The sequence below is a fragment of the Rhinolophus sinicus genome, chromosome 5 (genome assembly GCF_057876585.1).
Source record: "Rhinolophus sinicus isolate RSI-liver-muscle chromosome 5, RSI-T2T, whole genome shotgun sequence".
Taxonomy (NCBI): Eukaryota; Metazoa; Chordata; class Mammalia; order Chiroptera; family Rhinolophidae; genus Rhinolophus; species Rhinolophus sinicus.
This window is the reverse complement of record NC_142505.1, coordinates 94,440,134-94,459,061: the sequence shown is the minus strand read 5'-3', so window position 1 is coordinate 94,459,061 and position 18,928 is coordinate 94,440,134. Positions and strand designations below refer to the sequence as shown.

Sequence of the window (18,928 nt, the reverse complement as noted above, 5' to 3'; positions counted from 1 at the left end):
ACAGTTTTACAGGTATTTAGCTTTTAAAGCTTTGAAAGAGTAGAGAAGGACCCTTGTGGTAACTGTGTATAGTAGTGGACAAGGGGTTAATTATTGGGTTCTGGAGGCTTTGGTGGATTATCTATTATGGAGTCTTTTATAGAGAGGAAAAGGATTAGTCAGTGGAGGGGGAATCATGAATTGCAGTATCATGGGAACTAAGGGAGACAGGTTATGAAGCCCAGAAATCACGGAGGGATGGGTTTAAGATATACCAAATCTGTATGAAGCCATTTGAAATTAGAATATAAGATCTAACTTAGCGAAACAAACCTGGAATGTTGAGGCTGGAGGAAGTTGTGAAGTTTGGGGATGAGAGTGAATTAAGATAGCAATGATCATAAAGGATCTCCAAGACTGGCCTGCATAAATTATTACTGTCGCATTTAAGGCAGCTATTCATTTCAAGTTGTGGCAAAAAGAAAAGTTTCCTTTGGTTCCCCTTCAAGTGTCTTGAAAGGGGGAAGGGTTGGGCTCTTCCCACCTGGCTGTTGCTTGAAGCTCAGTAGGGGAGCTAAGTTCCTACAACCTTGGTGCCCAAGTAGAGCTTAGATGTGTGGCTTGTTTGATGTCAGTTCTGTAGTAGAGCTTTGTAACCATCACAGGGACCAAGGGAACATTTTCAAAGAGCTCATCCTTCTGTGAAATGGAAGGAGAGGCCCCTTAAATCCTCAGGTGTTCTCTATGTTGAGAGGTCTTTTCAAATTTGACCCACTGGCTGACTTGATAAATGGACTGAAAATTGACAGTTAAATAATTTATTTTTGGTTAAGCTTGAAAGTGATTTTTGTTCATTCATTTTACAAAATTAATGGTTATAAAGTAACCATGCTTAACAAAGTTTAGGAAAACAGAAATAAACTGCCATATTCATATTACCTTAACACTGCAACTTAAAATTGTTAGTGGTCTCTTTTCATCCATAACAATATATATATATATATATATATATATATATATATATATATATATATATATATATATATATATATATATATATATATATATAGCTGCAATAAGCTTTCATGTAATTTTAGGTCTTTTTGATTTATTTCAAATGTGACATTGTTCTGTGGTTTGCAAAATCATTTTAATACTTACAATATTCTATTGATTGTGCCGTAATTTATTTACTTATTGTCCCTGTTTGTTGGCGAAAAGGTAAATTCCAGATTTTGTTTTCTTTATGAAAACGCTGCACTAAACAATTTTGAGTCTGTAAATTTCCTTCTTTCAGATTATTTGTGGGATCAAAGTCTATGTGTGACTAACCCTGTTTAACAGAAAAAGAACAGATACTAGTTTTTTGGAAAAGTTTATTATACAAATATTATAAACACAAGAATGATAAGAAAAATATACTTACAATACCACCATCCAAGTAAATCATCTTGCTTCATTTTCAGGTTCCCTAGAGTCTTGATTCAAGTGTATACATCATGTTTACATTCTTAACATTATATTTTGCCAGACTGAAACAAAATCCTCACATTCTTTTTTAAAGACAGCATGCTAGTCCATAAAGATGAAATAACCGCGATCTAAATAGCTTTCCCTTTCATCTGGTTAGGTATTGTTGCTATTTTTTCCCATCTTTAAATTCCCTTCTTTGCATTGTATATCACTGTTGCTAACAATTTTTCCTATTTAAATATTATTGCTTGGATGAATTGTAAAAATGGGATTACTAGGCCAAACGGTATGAACATTTTTATGACTCTTTCAAAATATTGACCAACTACCTTCTGAAAGTATACACCAATGTCTGCTGCACTGGTGCACAGGTGTGTATTTGTCTCACTCCTTTTTGACAGGAAAGGTAGGCAACTTCATATAATGGAGAAAATTATACTTGAAGTTAAAACTCAGCTCTGCCATTTGCTAGTAGAATTACCCTAGGCAAGTTCCTTAATTTCTTTGAACATTATTTATATAAAATGGGGATAATACCTACCTACCTTATAGGACCTTCTTTTCAGGATTAAACATAAAATATAAAACACAGCCTTATTACATGGCCCTCAAAACAGTCACTATTTATTTAGCCAATCTGGTAGGTTTAAAAAAAAATCATTGATTTAATTCAGTTTCTTTGTAGGGGTAGGAATATGTTTAATGACATTTATTTGACAGATTAAACCACGTTTTATTTAGTAGATACTAAGTTGCACTTTTTAACATTTCTGAAATCAGATTGCATCTCAAAGTTAAAGTGAATATTTCTTGTGGTAGCATTCCTTTGTTTTCCTTGAAAAGTGGTTATTAATTCTCTGTTACATCTTACAGTGTCTTAGAATGGAGAAAAGAATGTATATTTTTGCTGGTGTGAATTATGTGCTTGTTGTCTCTTTTGTTCGTTTACTTAGTCAGGTCTTGATGGTTTTCTTTTCAATTTGCATGCGCTCCTAAAAGAACATATGTTTTCATCATTTCTTCTATTTACTGTTATTATTTTATTTAAAAAGAAAGTTCTGGGAGTGGGGTGTGGTGGGGGAAGCAAGGACTTAAAAGAATTGTATATGCTTCAATGTGCCAGTTTTTCCTCTGTGATTTCTTTTATCATTATTCTTTAGGTCATAGGTTCGTTGTTATTTGATTTCCTGTTATTTTTTCTTATCTCTTTCACAGCTCCCCCATATTAGTTGTAATTGACTTTCCCAGATCTCTGTCCACCACTTTGGACCTCTGAGAGATTCAAGGGCAAGGAGTGTGTTATTTATTTACAAGAGAACACACATTCCGTAGATACCATGTGAACAAATACATTTAACTCTGGTCCACTGGAGGTCATTTAATGTGAGACTCTGAAGACACCCCTCCCTACCCTCACCAAAAAAATGGCTGACCAATTTTCCTAATAGCAATCAAATAATCAGTTTCCTTTCCATTGGTTAGTCACGGCATTCCAGCTATCTTCTTCCCTGGTACCACGTACACCGCATAATTGCTTGTTTTCATCTGTGGCTGTTGGCTTCCTTGGCAAGATTGCCAAGTTGTGAGTTGCATGAATGCAGAGATGACCATCTTGTTCTTATTCTCTGTTTTGGGGTGCTTAAGAATAAATGGTAGATTGAACCAATGAATTGATATAAGTCAAATTCTTAAATCCACTTGAGTCTGTTTCTGGGTTTTCTGGTGTGTTCAACCATTTCTGTTTAGGTGCCTGGCTCGCTGCTAGGCTCAGGGGATAATACTATTCTTGAGCCCATGTTCAGTGGGGCAAGCAGAAGAATGAACACATACTTCAGTGCCACGTAGGGGTATGCCACGTAGGCCATGATAGGGGTATGCCCAGTGTTCCCTGAGAGGACAGAGAAAGGGCTACTTGATACATTAAGACAGCAAATCGGAGAATCCTTCCTGGAGGGGCGATGTCTGAGTCAAATCTTAGAGGGGGAACCAGGGTAAGCTAGACAAAGAAAGAACAAAGGTATTTCCCTGGTAGGGAAATAGTACCAAATGCAATTGATCTGTATGTCTGTTTTTGAAATATTCCTCTCTTTATGATTGCTATTTTGTGCTTTTAAGCAGTTTGTTAGTTTTGTGTCATTTTGGTGCCTTGTTACAGAGAATATACCTTACCTTTTTTTTTTTTCTGTTTTATTTTGTCTGATAAACTTTAGAATTATTTGCTTCCCAGAAAATTTCTGTTGGGATTTTGATTGGAATTTTGTGAAGTATGCAAATTAACTTGAGGGAAAACATGAAAATCTTTATCAATTTTAGTCTGTACAGCTGAGGTGGTCTCTTCTTTTTATATTTACCTCTCTGAAAATGTCTTATATTTCCAAGTTTTGGGTTTTGAGTTTTTGTTACTTGAATACTCAGTATAATGGTTTAATCATGTATAATCAGTAAGACAGGGATTTTATCATTGCTAATCTGAATCTCTCCTAATAGTTTTTATCATAAAATCTGTACGTTAAAATACAGATTTTTCCTCTTATTCAAGTTTTATAGGTTAATTTTTATCCAATGTGTTTTTAAATGAAACTCTTGACTTGGTCTCTTAATAGATTAAAACAGATGTTTTAGTGTCATGGTTTCTACCTTTGATTTACTATCTATTATCCTAAACTTTGCTGTTTCAAAATGCTTACTTCCTATTAAAATATACTATAATTTGAAAGATTTCTGTTCTTACATTTTACAGACCCATTTTAAATTCTAATAAGAGTTATCTTGAAATATCTCCCAGGTGTTCTATCATGTTTAGTTATTTGTACCACAGAGTCTCAAAGGCTGAGCAGCTGTTTGTCCATCGATAGGTCATGAGGGTCTGCCTTGGAGGCTGTAAATTGACCCTCAACTGCAAGGGTTTGGTGTTACCGCATGTGATTAAAATTTGGCCATCACAAACTAAAATTAGCCTGTCACTGGACTTAATTGGAGAAGCTAATTCATCCAGGTTGCTGAATTAGTTGTTCTGAAATGCGTTTATTTCTCTGCACGATGAATCTCACCCCCTACCTTGGTATCCTGGCTCTTTTTCTCAGATAAAGTAGGGCTGGATTATTAAGCGGGCTACAGAACCTTACATCTTTTTTAAAGGAATCAAGATCAGAGGAAATGTAAAAGTTGCAGATTTATACCTATTTTCCATTAAAAAAATTTCCTTCCAGGAAAGAAAAGGAATGGAGCTCTTTTTAGCCTGTTATTTCATCTGCTTTCTAATTTTGTCAACAATGACGTCAGTTTGACTCATCAGTAACAGACGTTCCCTCTCATGAGTATTTCTCTATTATTGTAGCTACACTTAACACTTGAACGTTTTTCCCACCAGTGCATCAGCTCTCTTGAATGGTGATTTCTCTGATTTCATTCTCTTTGATTTAGATTTTTAATTTTTGGGGGGTAAATTCCCTCTTTCCTGTTCCCCCCAAAAAGAAACCAGGTAATAAAATTACTGTATTTTTGGGGATAAATTGTATCCTGATTGGGAATACAATTTTTATTATAGCCTTTGACCTTGAGGATTCTATAATAATGCTTCGGTGTCATTTGTAGTCAGGAGCTAAATGTGATGAGACGTAGCCTACAATGAAAATACGGTTGTGTGAATTATGTGCTTATTGTCTCTTTTGTTCTGCCGTGCACTGAATATGTAAAACTTGTCATAGAATTTCTAGATGAGGTAATGACTTATCTCCCTGACAACATATTATGAAGGTCAATTTAAGGTCCTTTATAAACTTTAAAATTATGAAGGTCCTTTATAAACTTTAAAAATGAATATAAGCATTCTAAGGTTCCAGGTTGATAGGTAAATCATAATACATTGTAGAATTATAAACACAATTAGAACAACTTAATAGGGGAATCCAGGAAGAGTGACGAAGACCACAGAGATAAGATGCTATGGGAATGGGATCCTGAAGGGTGATATTCCAGGGAAGGGTGGTGCTAGATAGGAGGACATTCTAGGCGGAGGGAATAGCATGTGGAAGGTCAGGAGAGGAGAGATGCTCAAAATGGAGGATTAAGTGTGATGCGTTAATCAGAGTGGTTTGGCATGATGCCGTCGATCATAAGTTATTTACCAACGGATACGTCTAGGGGAGCAGTGGTAGGATACTCTTTGGAAGAGGATGAAAACTGATTGAATCAGGGATGGCACCTAGCTGTAAAATGGCTCATCCGTAGACTCACCAAGCGTGCTAAAGGAGTCCAGTTAAAAGGGTTTAACTTACTGGGGACTATACTGGCTTCTTCACTGATTTAGAGAAGGTCCTTGGGAGAGCAGGAGCGCACGGCTCTTCCTTCACCTGCTCCAACTCCTGGGGACTCCCAATTTCAGGCTATGTGTTGCCTTGTAGTAAGCTCTCTTTTATAATGCAACCTGTGGGAATTTCCTCCTGGGAGCCAAAATGGCTCAACCAACATGTTAGGCCAGTGATCAAAGAGATGCCGAGGAGAGGTTAATCTGAAAATTTGTTTCTGAGGTAGCGTCAATGATGAGTGACTGGTTTATCAACTGTGAAAGAGGAACTCCCTAAAGAAGTGGACAAGGGTGCCTTCCTTCTTACCAATCATTATTTTTATTAATATATTTTACAAGACTGCAGTTGAAATAATATTAAATACAAATTTTTTTATACAGAAAGTGTAATAAAGTTAAAATAGTTCCTTGTAATTCATAGCATTATTGCAATGCTTACAAAATTTTTGCATAGAGTGTGCAAGGATTGATGTTATTCAAAACAAAATAAAACTAAGCTCTTTCTTACATCACACCCAAACCCAGAGAAAAACAAAACAAAATCAAACCAAAAATAACCCCAAGGTTGAACTTAACTGCTTTATGGGAATGGGGTCCTTTTCCAAAATCTCCAAGCAAATGGGACTTCTGTGACCTCATCTTTTCTGTTAAAAGCACCAGAATCTGGCTTCCCCAGGAGTGAGTGCATCTAGCCCGCACAATGATAGATGTGTCCTCTACTCTTTCTTTCTAAAATCTGACCTCCGGAAGTGGTCTGTTGCTGCATCTTCGTGACCTCAGAAAAAGAGAAAGTGGCCTGGGGAGGTCGTCAACATGGCAAACTCCATTCCTCCCTCAACAAAACACTGCATACAAATTAGGTTAATTCAGGTTTACTGACTGGTCTTCTGCTTTGCTAGGACCTCCCTTCTCTACCAAGGAGCCTGACTTCTGGCTCTGGCGGTGTTTGATCCATGAGACTCTTTAAAGGTACCCATTCCTGATTTGCCACTGGGACACAAACACCATTAAAATAAAATCCCTGAATGACTTACCCTAAAACAGGGCCTTTGACATTTTTGAGCTTATGCCTTTACTCAAGTTTAATGAGGTGGTTGAGTCAGCCCTGCAGGACCCCGGCTGGCCCTGGGCAGAGCCTGTTGGGAGCAGAGAGCAGCTCTGTCCACAAGAAACCCCCTCCATCCCCTGGGATCAGATATGTGCTGTTGGGAACCACAGACAGGTAGGGCGAGGCCCGTCTCTTTGCTGCTGTGGCCTCTCAGCTCTGGGTGAGGGCACGTTGACAGTGGGACCTTAACATGGGCATTCTGCTTGACGACGTGTTCGGATGGTCAGGAACCTGGCTGAGTTAATCCTTCAAAACGGGTTTTGGTCTTTTAATCCTCACAGATCAAGCCCTGATACCTTTGCTCAGCAGATGAAAGTGCCCCCAAACCACCAAGTTATAAAGGACTTCAGATGCACTCGTCACCTTTAGTAGTTGGAATGCCACCAACCTCATTACCGCGTCTAGGACACCCAGCGTAAAGCGAACAGGGTCAAGGTTAAAGGGTGCCACTGTTTAAACAAGAATTAGCAAATGGGTCCCTTTTCCAGCTCAGATCAATGGCTAGTGACAGCCGGAGTGCTTTGGTGAGAAGAATTCTACACGTGGGGAGGGATATGGCTCGTTAGTGATGACTGACAAGGTATGGGGTGTGGAGCTCAAGCCATTATCAGAGCCAGAGTGGCCAGGCTGGGTATTGGATGCTGAATGTGAATTGAGTCCTTGCTAGCTAGTCCTGTCATCTTGTAGGAAAGCAGGGTCAATGGCAGAGATTGAGCTCCCTTCTCTTTGATTCTTTCCTTGACTTTTGCTATAAGTATGATAACCAAATGGTGTCAAAGAGCTCATCTACAATAAGACCTTTGTCTTGTGAAGAATAGGGGAAGGAGATTGATGTGTGTAGAAATAGTAACTTGTGTAGCCACACCCATAGATTACTGAGTATTACATTTTTCTCTTAAATATAAGGCTGACAACACAGGCGTCTTCCAATTTGTAAGGACAAGGAGGCTGCCTTAACAAGAACCACACACAGAGCAAACTCATTTTTGGGGGGTTCCAAATTCTATTATTCAGACAGACTTTCTATATATTTCACCCCAGGTATCTACACTTTCGTACTGGATGTTGTCACAGATGAGAGATTACAGAAAGAAGGGAGATAAAAGTTTTATAACTTTATCCATCCCAACTGGTCTAATCTAAAAACTGGTAGGAGACACTTCTTAACAGCCTGAAAAATAGTTTGACCTGTTGGTGACTTTATAACATAGTGGTCTGGAGTAAGATTCACATTCCAGCTCAGCCATTGTCTAGTTGGCAGCTTTGGGCAAGTTTCTTAACTTCTCTAAGCCTCAGTTTCCACGGCTGTTAAGTTGGAACTATAATAGAACCTAACTCAAAGGATTATTTTGAGGATTAAACAGTGAATGCATGTAAAACAGCAGAGTGCCTAACACATAATAAGTGCTCAATGAATATTACTTAATAAAAATTGTTATTATAATAGGAGAATAGAATCCAACTCTTGCCATATTGTATAGTAGACTTTTGGCCACTAAAGGCCACTTTGATTTTATGCAAAATTTCTTGGGTGCAATTCTTTTTGGGGAGAAGTTTCAGAACTTTGCTCAGATTCTCAAAAGAATCTATGACCCTCAAAATGTTAGAACTCCGTGAATTAGATGAATATGAGGACTAAAGAGACACCAACGTCTTCTTTGTCAGCAAATACTGTTTCCTGTCCTCAGACAACCCTTTCCTATGCTGCTTCAATGTACTTTAAGTGACTAGCTTGGGATTTTGCACTTTATGAAATTTGAGTGATCTCTGATTTCGCCACAATAACCTCAATGCGGAAGGAAGTGTGCTGTGAAGATATTGGAGGAAGAGGGACTACTAGACAAGTCTAGGAGTGCAGAGTGGATTTTTACGACAGATGTTACCTCCTCTCTTCTCCCAAAGAGGGCGGCCTCATATTTGTCTTATTTATCTGATCTTAGCTAATGCTCAGCGATGACATAAAATGCCCTCACTTGCTAGTGAGGGTGTCTGTCTACACACCTAATGAGGCAGTTTGGGAACACTACTCTCGCTTCCTATTGTAATAGGTAGATTTGGACTCTACATAAACTTCTGTCTGCACATTGTTCTATTCCAACTGCAAACCTCATGAAGTGGGACTGCTCTTACCACTTCCTGGGCTTCAGTTGAGGAGTTAGCATTGCTATTGGGATGTCTGAGACTGTTTTGATGAATTTGATGGCACTGTTACTACTGTTATGATGTCACACTTCTTAGGACATCAAGGCCTCACATATTCTTGCTCTCTTTTCTCAAAGGAAGATGCTAATTTCCTATTCTGTCAGTAACTATAAAAGGAAGGGGGATAAAAACAAAAGAAAATAGCATGGGTCACCCCAAATGAGCTATTTTCTGCTATGCTTGTGCTCCAACAATATGCAAAATGAGAACCTCCCACAAATAATTATTTTCCCTTTGCCATTCAGATCTGCCTTGAGAAATTTCAAGGACTCCATTAGGAAGAAAGCTTATAAGAACCATAGAAATCACATTGCTTTTGAAAGGGCTAAAGCGGGTGGTGTGCTGTGCTGGCTGAAGCTGGCAGCCTTCAGACTGCTTTATCTCTTATCAGTGGTTTAGCTTTGTGAATGGGAAATTCAGAGGCAACTGTATAATTTTCAATTCCAATTACCACAAAGAAAGAAATGCATCTGACATCCCAGTGCAGTAGCTTTGACTAATTTTAATGGAAATATGTTGGAAATGGGGGAACCTTCCACCAAGGAGAAAGTGATGAAAGACCAAAAGAGAGAGACATGTTATCTTTGAGATAAGAGGCCTGTTTTCTGAGGTTGTTTCTTTTATTATAACTTTCCCCCCATCTGCTACTGGGGCACCATGCAAATGTATCATCCAGGAACTGCTCTGTTATCCTTTTTGTGCCTAAGATTTCCTGGTGCAGGGGACAGCCAGAAAACAGGTTGTTTACAGCCTACGTAAGTGAGATTTTCACATTTTGTGGAGCCTTAGAGTAAGGATCAGGTGCTTCGTGAATCTGTTTATCTCTTTTGTCCCAGCATCATGCTACCTTTTGCCTAAAATAAACAAAAGCAAGATAGTCTCATCTAGGCGCTCCTGTGAAGGGCAGTATTGCCACCTGAATCCCCTTTTGGTTGAATCCAGATAAAATGCTGAAGGTCTCCTGAAGTGACATTGGTTAAGGTCTAGTAAATGGTGGTTGTTTTCATTAAAAAACAAACAAAAGCATTTCCTCCTGACACGAATGCTCATACTTACAAAGAATACTGATGCTATTTTAACAATACTGAATATGAGTATAACCCTGGATTAGCAATAGGGACATAGATTGAAGGGACAAATCTCTGGTAGGAACCTGCCTTACCACACAGGTAAACACGGAATTTAAAATAGGTCTTTCTTTCACTCCTGCAGCACCAAAGCACAAAGACCCAGGTCCTTGGAAACAAAATCAAACTGGAATTAATCTGGTTCCTCCTAGCAACAGCTTCATGAAAGAACTTTACTATGTATTTTTTCATCCCACATGTTTTAAGATGCTGCTTCCTATATTTCTAATTACTTATGGTCCCACCAATCCTTCAGACCCTTGTGTGGTCCTAGGGAAGTAAGTACCCTGAAGGTGTAAATAACTGAGGTGATGAAGCCAAAAAGACATGTGAAGTCAAAATTATTCTCTGGAGGACTGTGGAAGGGGCATCTTTTTGGAATGTGGGAAGGTGAGGTGCAAGCCTCTGAGTAGAGACTGCAGGAACAGTCTCTTCAGAGAAGGGATTCTAAATTTAAATCATAGGACCCCTGCTTCACTTCTGGTCACATAAGATGCTGAATGGAGGAACCACCTATCCATTAAAAGTCCTAAGAAAAAAACTCTTGGAGGATCACAGCTTTCCTGTTTCCTTAAGCCTTCCTCGAATTCCACGATCCTGAGAGCCTGCACTTTCAGACAAGTAGATCACCTTTTATTAACGCAGCGTAAGGCTGACTATTTTTCTACAGCCAGATAGGCTGACTATTTTTCTACAGCCAGATACTTATATTCCAAGCACACAAGAAAATGCAGGCTTACTCCATGCTATCGTGAGGTCTGCTTTCTTTGTTGCTGTGTCCAACACGTACCATAAATGACCTCTATGTCAGGGGTCAGCAAACTTTTTCTGTAAGGGCCAATTAGTAAGTATTTTATGCTCTGTGGGCCATGGGGGTCTCTGGCACAGCTACGCAACCCTGCTGTTCCAGGACACGAGCCACGGACAACATGTACGTGACTGGATGTGGCTGTGTTACAATAAAACTTTATTTACCAAAACAGGGGATGAGCCAGATTGGGTCTTGGGATCTGTTTGCTGACCCCTGTTCTAGAACCAAACCTCAAGCCATCTTTGGTCTATGGTTGGTGACTAGACAATGAAAATGATCTGGAGGAAAACGGATGCAAAGGAAGTTAAAACCAATTCAAGTTTATAAAATCTATTCTTTGGGTAACATAATTAAAAAGCCTCATACTAAGTTTCCAGCTCGATAGGGGACACCATAAGGGCTTTTGAAATCCTCCATCACATTCTAGTAGTTTCCCAAGACTGAACCTTTATGACTTATTGAGGAGCTGTCAAATAGAACTAAGTGCTAAACCTATTTGGAGATCAACTTTGAATTTACCAAACTCTTCTGAAGAATATTGATATACTAGAACTTCTAGAATATTCAAGATTCATTTGATCTCTGCTTGTTATGCCACCTGCCGCTCAAAATACCAAAAGGTGTGATTATCTAGATTATATTGTATGTAAAGATTAGGAAGAAGCTCATTTTTTAAAAATCAAAAGTTATCAATTTTAATGTAAAAAGATATATATACTTTTTTCCAGAATTCAGGTAAAACTTTCCCTCATGACCATGGAGAAATATTCTAGTTGAAAGAAGCTGGGGAAAAAAATGTACATGGAAGAACTCAGAATGCATTTTACCAAATTACAAAGTCTAAACTGAAATACATAACTTGATCCATGCCAAATTTCCTACTCATTCTGGCATATTGTGATCACTTAGCAGAAATGAAAATTAGGATATCATATCATATCTGTCCCCCACAGGTGCTCGATTTCTACTCTTGAATGCTTTTATTGTTTTTATTCTATTTGTGATCTGATTACCTTTAGGATAAAATTTTGCAAGTGGGATCACATCACTAATTTTTATTGGTTTAAAATTCCCAAGGTGCTGATCTCAGACTTTCATGTAATGATTAGAACAAAATTAGAGGAAAGCAGTTCAGGGAACCCTTCGTTTTCTTAGCCATAGATTGTGTACTTAAGATGGAAAAATGAAAAGATGGTCTGTCTGCTTAAAAAAATTGGCTTAAGGTATTTGGCCACAAAGGACCTCATAGCTACTACTGTTTATCTGAATGATACTGGGTAAATGCTCCCAATAGCCAAGGGTGGCCTTTCCTGGCAAAATCCTGTGTGTGGTAACTGCAGAATTCTGGCAGCATGATCCTACAGGAGATCAGTAACACTGACCCACAGCAACTTGGTGGCTTTGTGCAGTTTTCTTTTTTAGACCTCAGTGCTGTAAACTGAGCAATCTTATGATTTTGTCCTTGAACAACCCAATTCTTCTATCTGGGATACTGAGCAAGAGTGGATGGAGCCTGGGGTCTGGAAGCCAGCAGGGCAATGGGCAGGCGAGAACCACCCCTCCTCCCCCTACTTCTAAGTGACGAAGCAACACACAGCTTGCTTTTACATCCCGTGTGTGCAAACCTCAGCCTGATGCTTGAATGTCAGCGCAAAGGCTATCAAACCTCTTATTTGTCTCCTATGACAAATCTTCCCCTGCTTGTGAAGAAACAATTAGAACCTTACTGAGGAAAACAAAAAAAGTGCCGTTAAGGCCTACAAATACTATTTCATTTAGGAATGTGGGGCCACTCCTTGCAAAATGGCATCCAGGACTGTCGAAGCCAGTTAGGTCTCCATTCTGGGTTCCTCAGAGTCCACATCTGTCAGCCACCTGGTTTGTCTACCTTCTTTTAAGATGCCCAGTCATTACTAAAACATGCCCCTCCAATCACCCAAAATAAACTACAGGTAACAAGATAAGTAGGATGTGCTTCTCCTTGCTGAGTGCATTGACTTAAGGCATAGGCACATTTCCCCCTCTTTGAACAGAGATGGTGTAATCCCCTGTCCCAGCACAAGAGCTGGCCAGGGTGACCCTGGAGCATGACGATGGAGGTGGGGTGATGGGAGGTAGCTGATGGCGGGAATTACAGAGCTGCATTCACGTGCGGGGGAGTGGGTGCTGCTGGGCCCCAGGGGACACAGTGATTCTGATAAAGACACTTGACAGGGTTCATATTACATTTCAGTGATCATTTCTAGGGGTGTGTAGTACTTTAGATCTGTCATTCTTGGAGAAAACGTAATGATGGATTTAGGACTATGAATACCCCAACACTGAAAAAAATCTATCAGAAGATTGAAACCAGTGAGAGGGTTCATGACTTTAAAAGTAAAAGGCATGTCTCTAAATGACCTACTAATCCCAAGAAATGTATAATAATAATTAGATTCCTGATGCTATTCTTAATTACACTTCCATTTCCAATGGCTCCTCTTGGGGTTCTGGTCTTGTGAATTTTGATTGACCCAATCATTTTTTTTTCTTTCTTTTCTTCTTTTTATTATTCCTTTGACCTGATCATTTTTGGTTGGAGTCTGCTGACTAAGTCAAAAGTGAGGACTTAACAGATTTTGAGCCATTTTTTCCCCTTTTAAACATAGACATATCACCCATTTATTCCTTGCCTGTAAGGCCATTGTGTAGCTTCCAGCTGACTGAGGAGCAGCTGTTATCCTATTTTGTGCTGATTTACAACTCCTGTTTTGACTGGGGGATAATATGTGAGTTTGAAAAAAGTAAGACGGCAGGAGTTGGGTGAACTGTTTTCAAACTTTGCTAAAATTCACCCTGCTCATTCATCCAACCACACAAGCCCCCAAAACATTTAACTGCAAAGGTGGAACAGCCATTTTGAGTTTCTATGGCTGACGCCTACGGCATTGCCCCATACGTAACTTGAAGAGGGAGAAGTTGGCCTGCGTTACTAAAGCTACAAAAGGAAACCAAATGTCTGTTTTTAATTCAAGGGTCTCAGCACTTGGGCATGACTTGGAGATTCCCGCCATCACTGCCCTGTAATGACACTAAAGGAGAAGATAACACTGTTACTCACACATGTGGATGCATATTTGGTAAGTGTCCAATACACTGTGATTTTGAAGGGTTTGGGGAATACTGGGCCTGAATTAGTGTTTTGATTTTATCATGTGTGTGGTGGTGGGGGGAATGGAAATGACAGTGGGTATCACAGGGTCACCCATGGTTCCTTTTGTACTGAAACCTCATTTTATACAGAGGATATATATATTTATTTATATATATTTATATATATTTATATCCACCCACACACGCAAACACACGCGTACACACACACACACACACACACACACACACACACAGGTCTTTGATAGGCTTTCTGTGTTCTAGTAAAAATAGTTGGCAGCCAGTGTCTAAAGCCAGAAAAAAGGCCTGCTGTTGCCAACAATGTCCATTATGGATAGTCTCTCAAAGGCAGACACTTGTGTTTATCTGACAAGTGGAACCAGTTCCTGCCTGGGACAGGAATAATCTCCCGTTGGCGCAGACGCAGACTTCGAAGACCTTCTGCCTCGTTCCTGTGGGCGAGTAGGATCCGTGAGGCAGTTTAGGTAGTTTGATTTTCGCAGCATCTAACTTAATCTAAAGAGTAAATAGGAAGGAAAGAGTTAGAGGCTGTCATTTATCCTCTTGACATTCCAAAGCAGCAGGTGAATGTTCAATTCCACTCAAATTGAACGAGCACCTACTATGTGTTCAGTATTGTAGGCACTGGGGATTCAGAGATGAATAAGACAGATAATGTCTCTACCCTCACAGACGCTTATGTTCTAGCAAGACAGTGGTATACTGGCAATGCTATCTATGTTAGCATTTTGCAAAAGTGTATCATGTAGCATGTGAATAGAGTCCCCCAGGGTGAAATCAATTTGGAAATGCTGGCTTAACAATTTTCTTTACTGTGGGGCTCCTCAGACCTTAAACATGCCTGTGTGCGTGCTAAGTCTTCAAAAATAAGCAGCAGTGTTTGGACTTAAGTGACTGATATGAAATAACTGATTTCTCCAGAGTCTGGATTCTGATATTTATAAACTGCGTATGTGATGTAGTCACTATTTCTAGATGTGTGTGGTTTGGAGTTTGGCTGTCTGAAGAGACAGTTTTGATAACTGAATGCTCTATCTGATTAACTCTTTTAAAACAAACATTGCAAATGCCAAACCAATCAAAAGGCAGGATTGGTGTACAGAGGCAGCTGGAGACTGATCACCTCTAAGTTGATACGAAAAGTGAAACAGAGTTTTCCTTTAAAAATAAAAACACAGTTTTCCTCTCTCTAAAATTCTTAAATAGAAAACTTTGCTTATGAACACAATGAAGGCATTTTAAAATGTTTGCAGTGGAATCCTATTTTCTTTGGGGACTTGGCTTACATTGCCTGCAAAAACACAAGCAGCTCTTCTGTTCATCAGAGGGGGATTGTATTGGGGTAATAGAACCAATATTTGCCATCTGTCATCCTCTTGATGCCTGGTCTTAGCCTGCTGAAGTTTTGGCTCATTCTGATTTGGGATGGCTGTTGAATCTGACTTTCCACTTTCAATGAAAGTAGAAACATACAACATAAACTTTAAAAATGACTGCAAGTAAATGAAGCTCATCTTTCGCCAGATGTGTGTGATATGCAGCTTAATTATGCCAGCTACCTAAATCTTATTCTAAGGTGACAAAAGACAGAATTGGGAAATAGCATTCATTTTTATACCCACATGCATAATTCTGTACTTGCAATACATGCGATCATCTCAGCATCATACAGATGATAAGTCATAATTTTTATGGATTGTGGGTTTGGCTGAGTACTGTCTTGTACAACATATTTGTTCCAGAAATGAAACCTTTGGATTGGCACCTTTTGTTGTTACAGTGTAGGAGCAATTTCAGCGGCAAAGGGAAGAACAGAGCAGTTTTGGGAAAGGTTGGCTGGTTGGAGCTGTGTCTCTCTGGACGCACGTCCTTCTCACCCCCTACCTCTCCGTCTTTGGACTCCAGTCTCAGCTCTGTTCTGCAGGTGGCTTCCAAATTGCCGGCTTCTGCATTTATTTCTACTCCTTTTGGGGCCTCCATCACCAGAGACCGGGTTGGGGACTCCAACCTGAAATATACATAAGACTAAAATGAAAGATCCACTTCAGTATTTAGTTATTTATTATTTTGTTTGAAAATTTAAGAGGAAATTTGATGCTCAGAGCATTGAAATGACATTTCATTATTTGATCAGGAGATTTTTTTCTAGCTTTGCTTTACACACCAGGTCAAGTTGATGATGGAGAACATATTCGGGCTTTCTCTTCATTGCATATCACACAGGTTGTACGGAAGGTGTCGGAGGAACCTGGCTTCATTTTATCTTATACCAGTCAATTATTGCTCTACTGGTCTAATGAACCAAATTCTCACATAAAATCCATGTAGTTGTAGAGTAAGACAATCCCAGGTCTAAACTGAGCTTCCTGCAACTGGTAGGTTTCTACTACTTTGTCCTACTTTCTGTGTCTTCCATGGGGGTAGAGATAGACATGCCTGGACTCAAGCCACGGGCTGCAATGACATGACCTTGGGCAAGTCTTTCTTCCCTCCTCTCTTCTTTGCTTTCCTTTCCAAAAATTTCTCAAAGCCTCAGTTTCCTCTTCTATAAAATGCTTCAGAGGGTGCCTGGCACATTGGAAATGCATAATGTGTATTAACTATTACAATTAACTGCTGTTACTATTGTAACTGTTCTAGTAAATCATGAAGAAATTTTGGGCCTTACTGAAATAGGCTGTTGTCAAAAGAAGATTCGGATAGACCAGTGGTTGGGGGGGTGGTTAGAGATGGGAAGCGATTTGACTGCAAAGGGACAGCGTGAGGAGATGTTTTTCGGTGATCGAACTGAATCTTGATCAGTTCTGATCGGTTCTGTATCTTGGCTGCAGTGGTGTTACACATCTCTGTGTTTGTGAACATGCACGTAACGATTCCCCCAGAAGAGTGAATTTTATTGTATATAAGTTAAAAAACTAAATGAACAGAAGACTCAGCCACAGAGGCTGAGTCTAACACTCAGGCTAATACTCCTTGGGAAGATTTTTGCCTAACTCATTTAAGGTGAAAATACTACCCATCTCCTGACTAGTCCAGGTTTTAACATTATTGCCAAATAGAAATGAATGACGATCCTCCTCTCTGTCACAGAGAAAGTGTCCCGACTTAAGAAGCAAGGACCTCTGCATGGTTTTCAAACTGCTCTGATTCAGACCAACTTCTCGTGTTTTTTTCTTTTTCTTTTTTTTCTCTGTGTTCCTAACTTTCAGACACTTGTAACATGTTAAGAAGAAGCATCACTCTCTGCCAAATGCCAACCCCTTGTTCTGCTTCCACCTTTCCCTTTGGGACAGGCAAACTCTCTTGGGCTTTACTAAGCGGCAGGAATAACCAGCTGACCAGTGGGACGCCATCACTGAGATCTCAAGTCATGTCCCACCAGAGCCAGGAGAGGGCTCTTCCATATGCCCCGGTCTGGGTTCCTGAGCTTTGTTTTGTTTCCAGGCAGCAGCTTTCTCCACTGATTTTTGTATTTCCCCTACAGTGACTCAACCCCAGTCATAAAGAGAAACCCCAGGTGTATAGAGCTCATGAAAAGATTGGCTTGAGCTTCGATCTAACTCATTCTTTTCTTTCTGACCTCTTCCTTCCCCTCCTCACAAAACCTTCCCCAAGTTGGTGCTGAAGCAGGTACGGTTCCAGCTAGCATTGTGGGTTATTTTATTTCCATGTGGTTTTTCTCACTATAACGTCAACTGTGGTTTATTTCACTTGCATGTGGTTTTTCTCACTTGTTCTCAGTACAAGGAGGGGAGGGTCTTGTTACCAGAGCAACAGGAAGTGACATCTGTGCAGGGCCTAAATCCAACTCAGTTGAGCTCCTTCCTGCACTCTTGACCCCTTTTCACTTTTGAAATATGAAGATGGCTTCCTGTCATTTTCTTTGTTTGTCTCCTGTGAGGTCCAGCGGACATAACAGTTTAATCCTACCTTTTCTAACTCTTCTGTTTTCACTGACATGGATACCTTTACCCTTATGGCATACGTTTCCTTTCTGATAATATCACCTGCTCGACTCCAGCTTTGGTCACAGTCTTCTCAGTGGCACTGCTGTCGCCCACTTTCGCCAGCTCAGAGTCCTCATGCCACATTCTCTCTTTCCCTGTCTCACTTCTTCCCTCCCTCATTTGATCCATTAACTGACTGTTAACTCACAATGTCTCAATACTCAGCATACTAATTCCTCCAACCTGGACTGTTTTGACCTGCCTGACAAGTTTTGTTTCTAATTCTTCCTTTTGTCCAGTGTGCTTCACACACAAATCTGTCTTCCTAAAGTCAGTTTTGAATATGTCGCTTCTTTTATCAAAAGCTTCATAAGTTCCCTACAAATGATCTGAACTCCTGAGCTTATTCAGCCATTTAGGACTTGGTGTGACCTATTCTGGTAGTCTTAGTTCTTGCCACAAACATCAGGTATGTTTTACTGAGCGCGGACTAGGGGATGAGCCCTGTGCAAAGTGCTCTGTGTGTGTTATCTCATTAAATCCTCATAAAAATCCTATGAATCTGCTATTCCGTTGGTCCTAATTATACTAATAAGGAGATTAAGTGACTTGCTCAGTGTATGTCTAGTAAAAGGGCACAGCTCAGATTGAAATTCCAGTTTAGTGGACACTACAGCCAGTATGTTGTCCACTATACCATATCACTTTCAGAAGAGCTGGACTTCTTTCCTGTCCAACACCTTTTCATGTCGCTCTATGTAATTAAATGCCACCTCTTTCTTCATGGAATTAGCCCTTGTATTT

General features: G+C 39.7%; 1 protein-coding gene across 3 annotated transcripts in view; it reads right to left on the bottom strand.

The window, feature by feature from the left end:
- Positions 1-1,338: 1,338 nt before the first annotated feature.
- SGCD (sarcoglycan delta) overlaps positions 1,339-18,928 on the bottom strand; it is an 837,085-nt gene continuing 819,495 nt past the window's right edge. For all 3 annotated transcript variants that reach the window (XM_074313830.2, XM_074313831.2, XM_019750404.3), the window contains 2 exons: positions 16,062-16,185; positions 1,339-14,672 (listed from right to left, as the gene is read on the bottom strand). In XM_074313830.2, the coding sequence (XP_074169931.1) occupies positions 14,499-14,672; positions 16,062-16,185 (298 nt within the window). In that variant the 3' untranslated portion in view covers positions 1,339-14,498. The remainder of the gene's footprint in view (positions 14,673-16,061; positions 16,186-18,928) is intronic.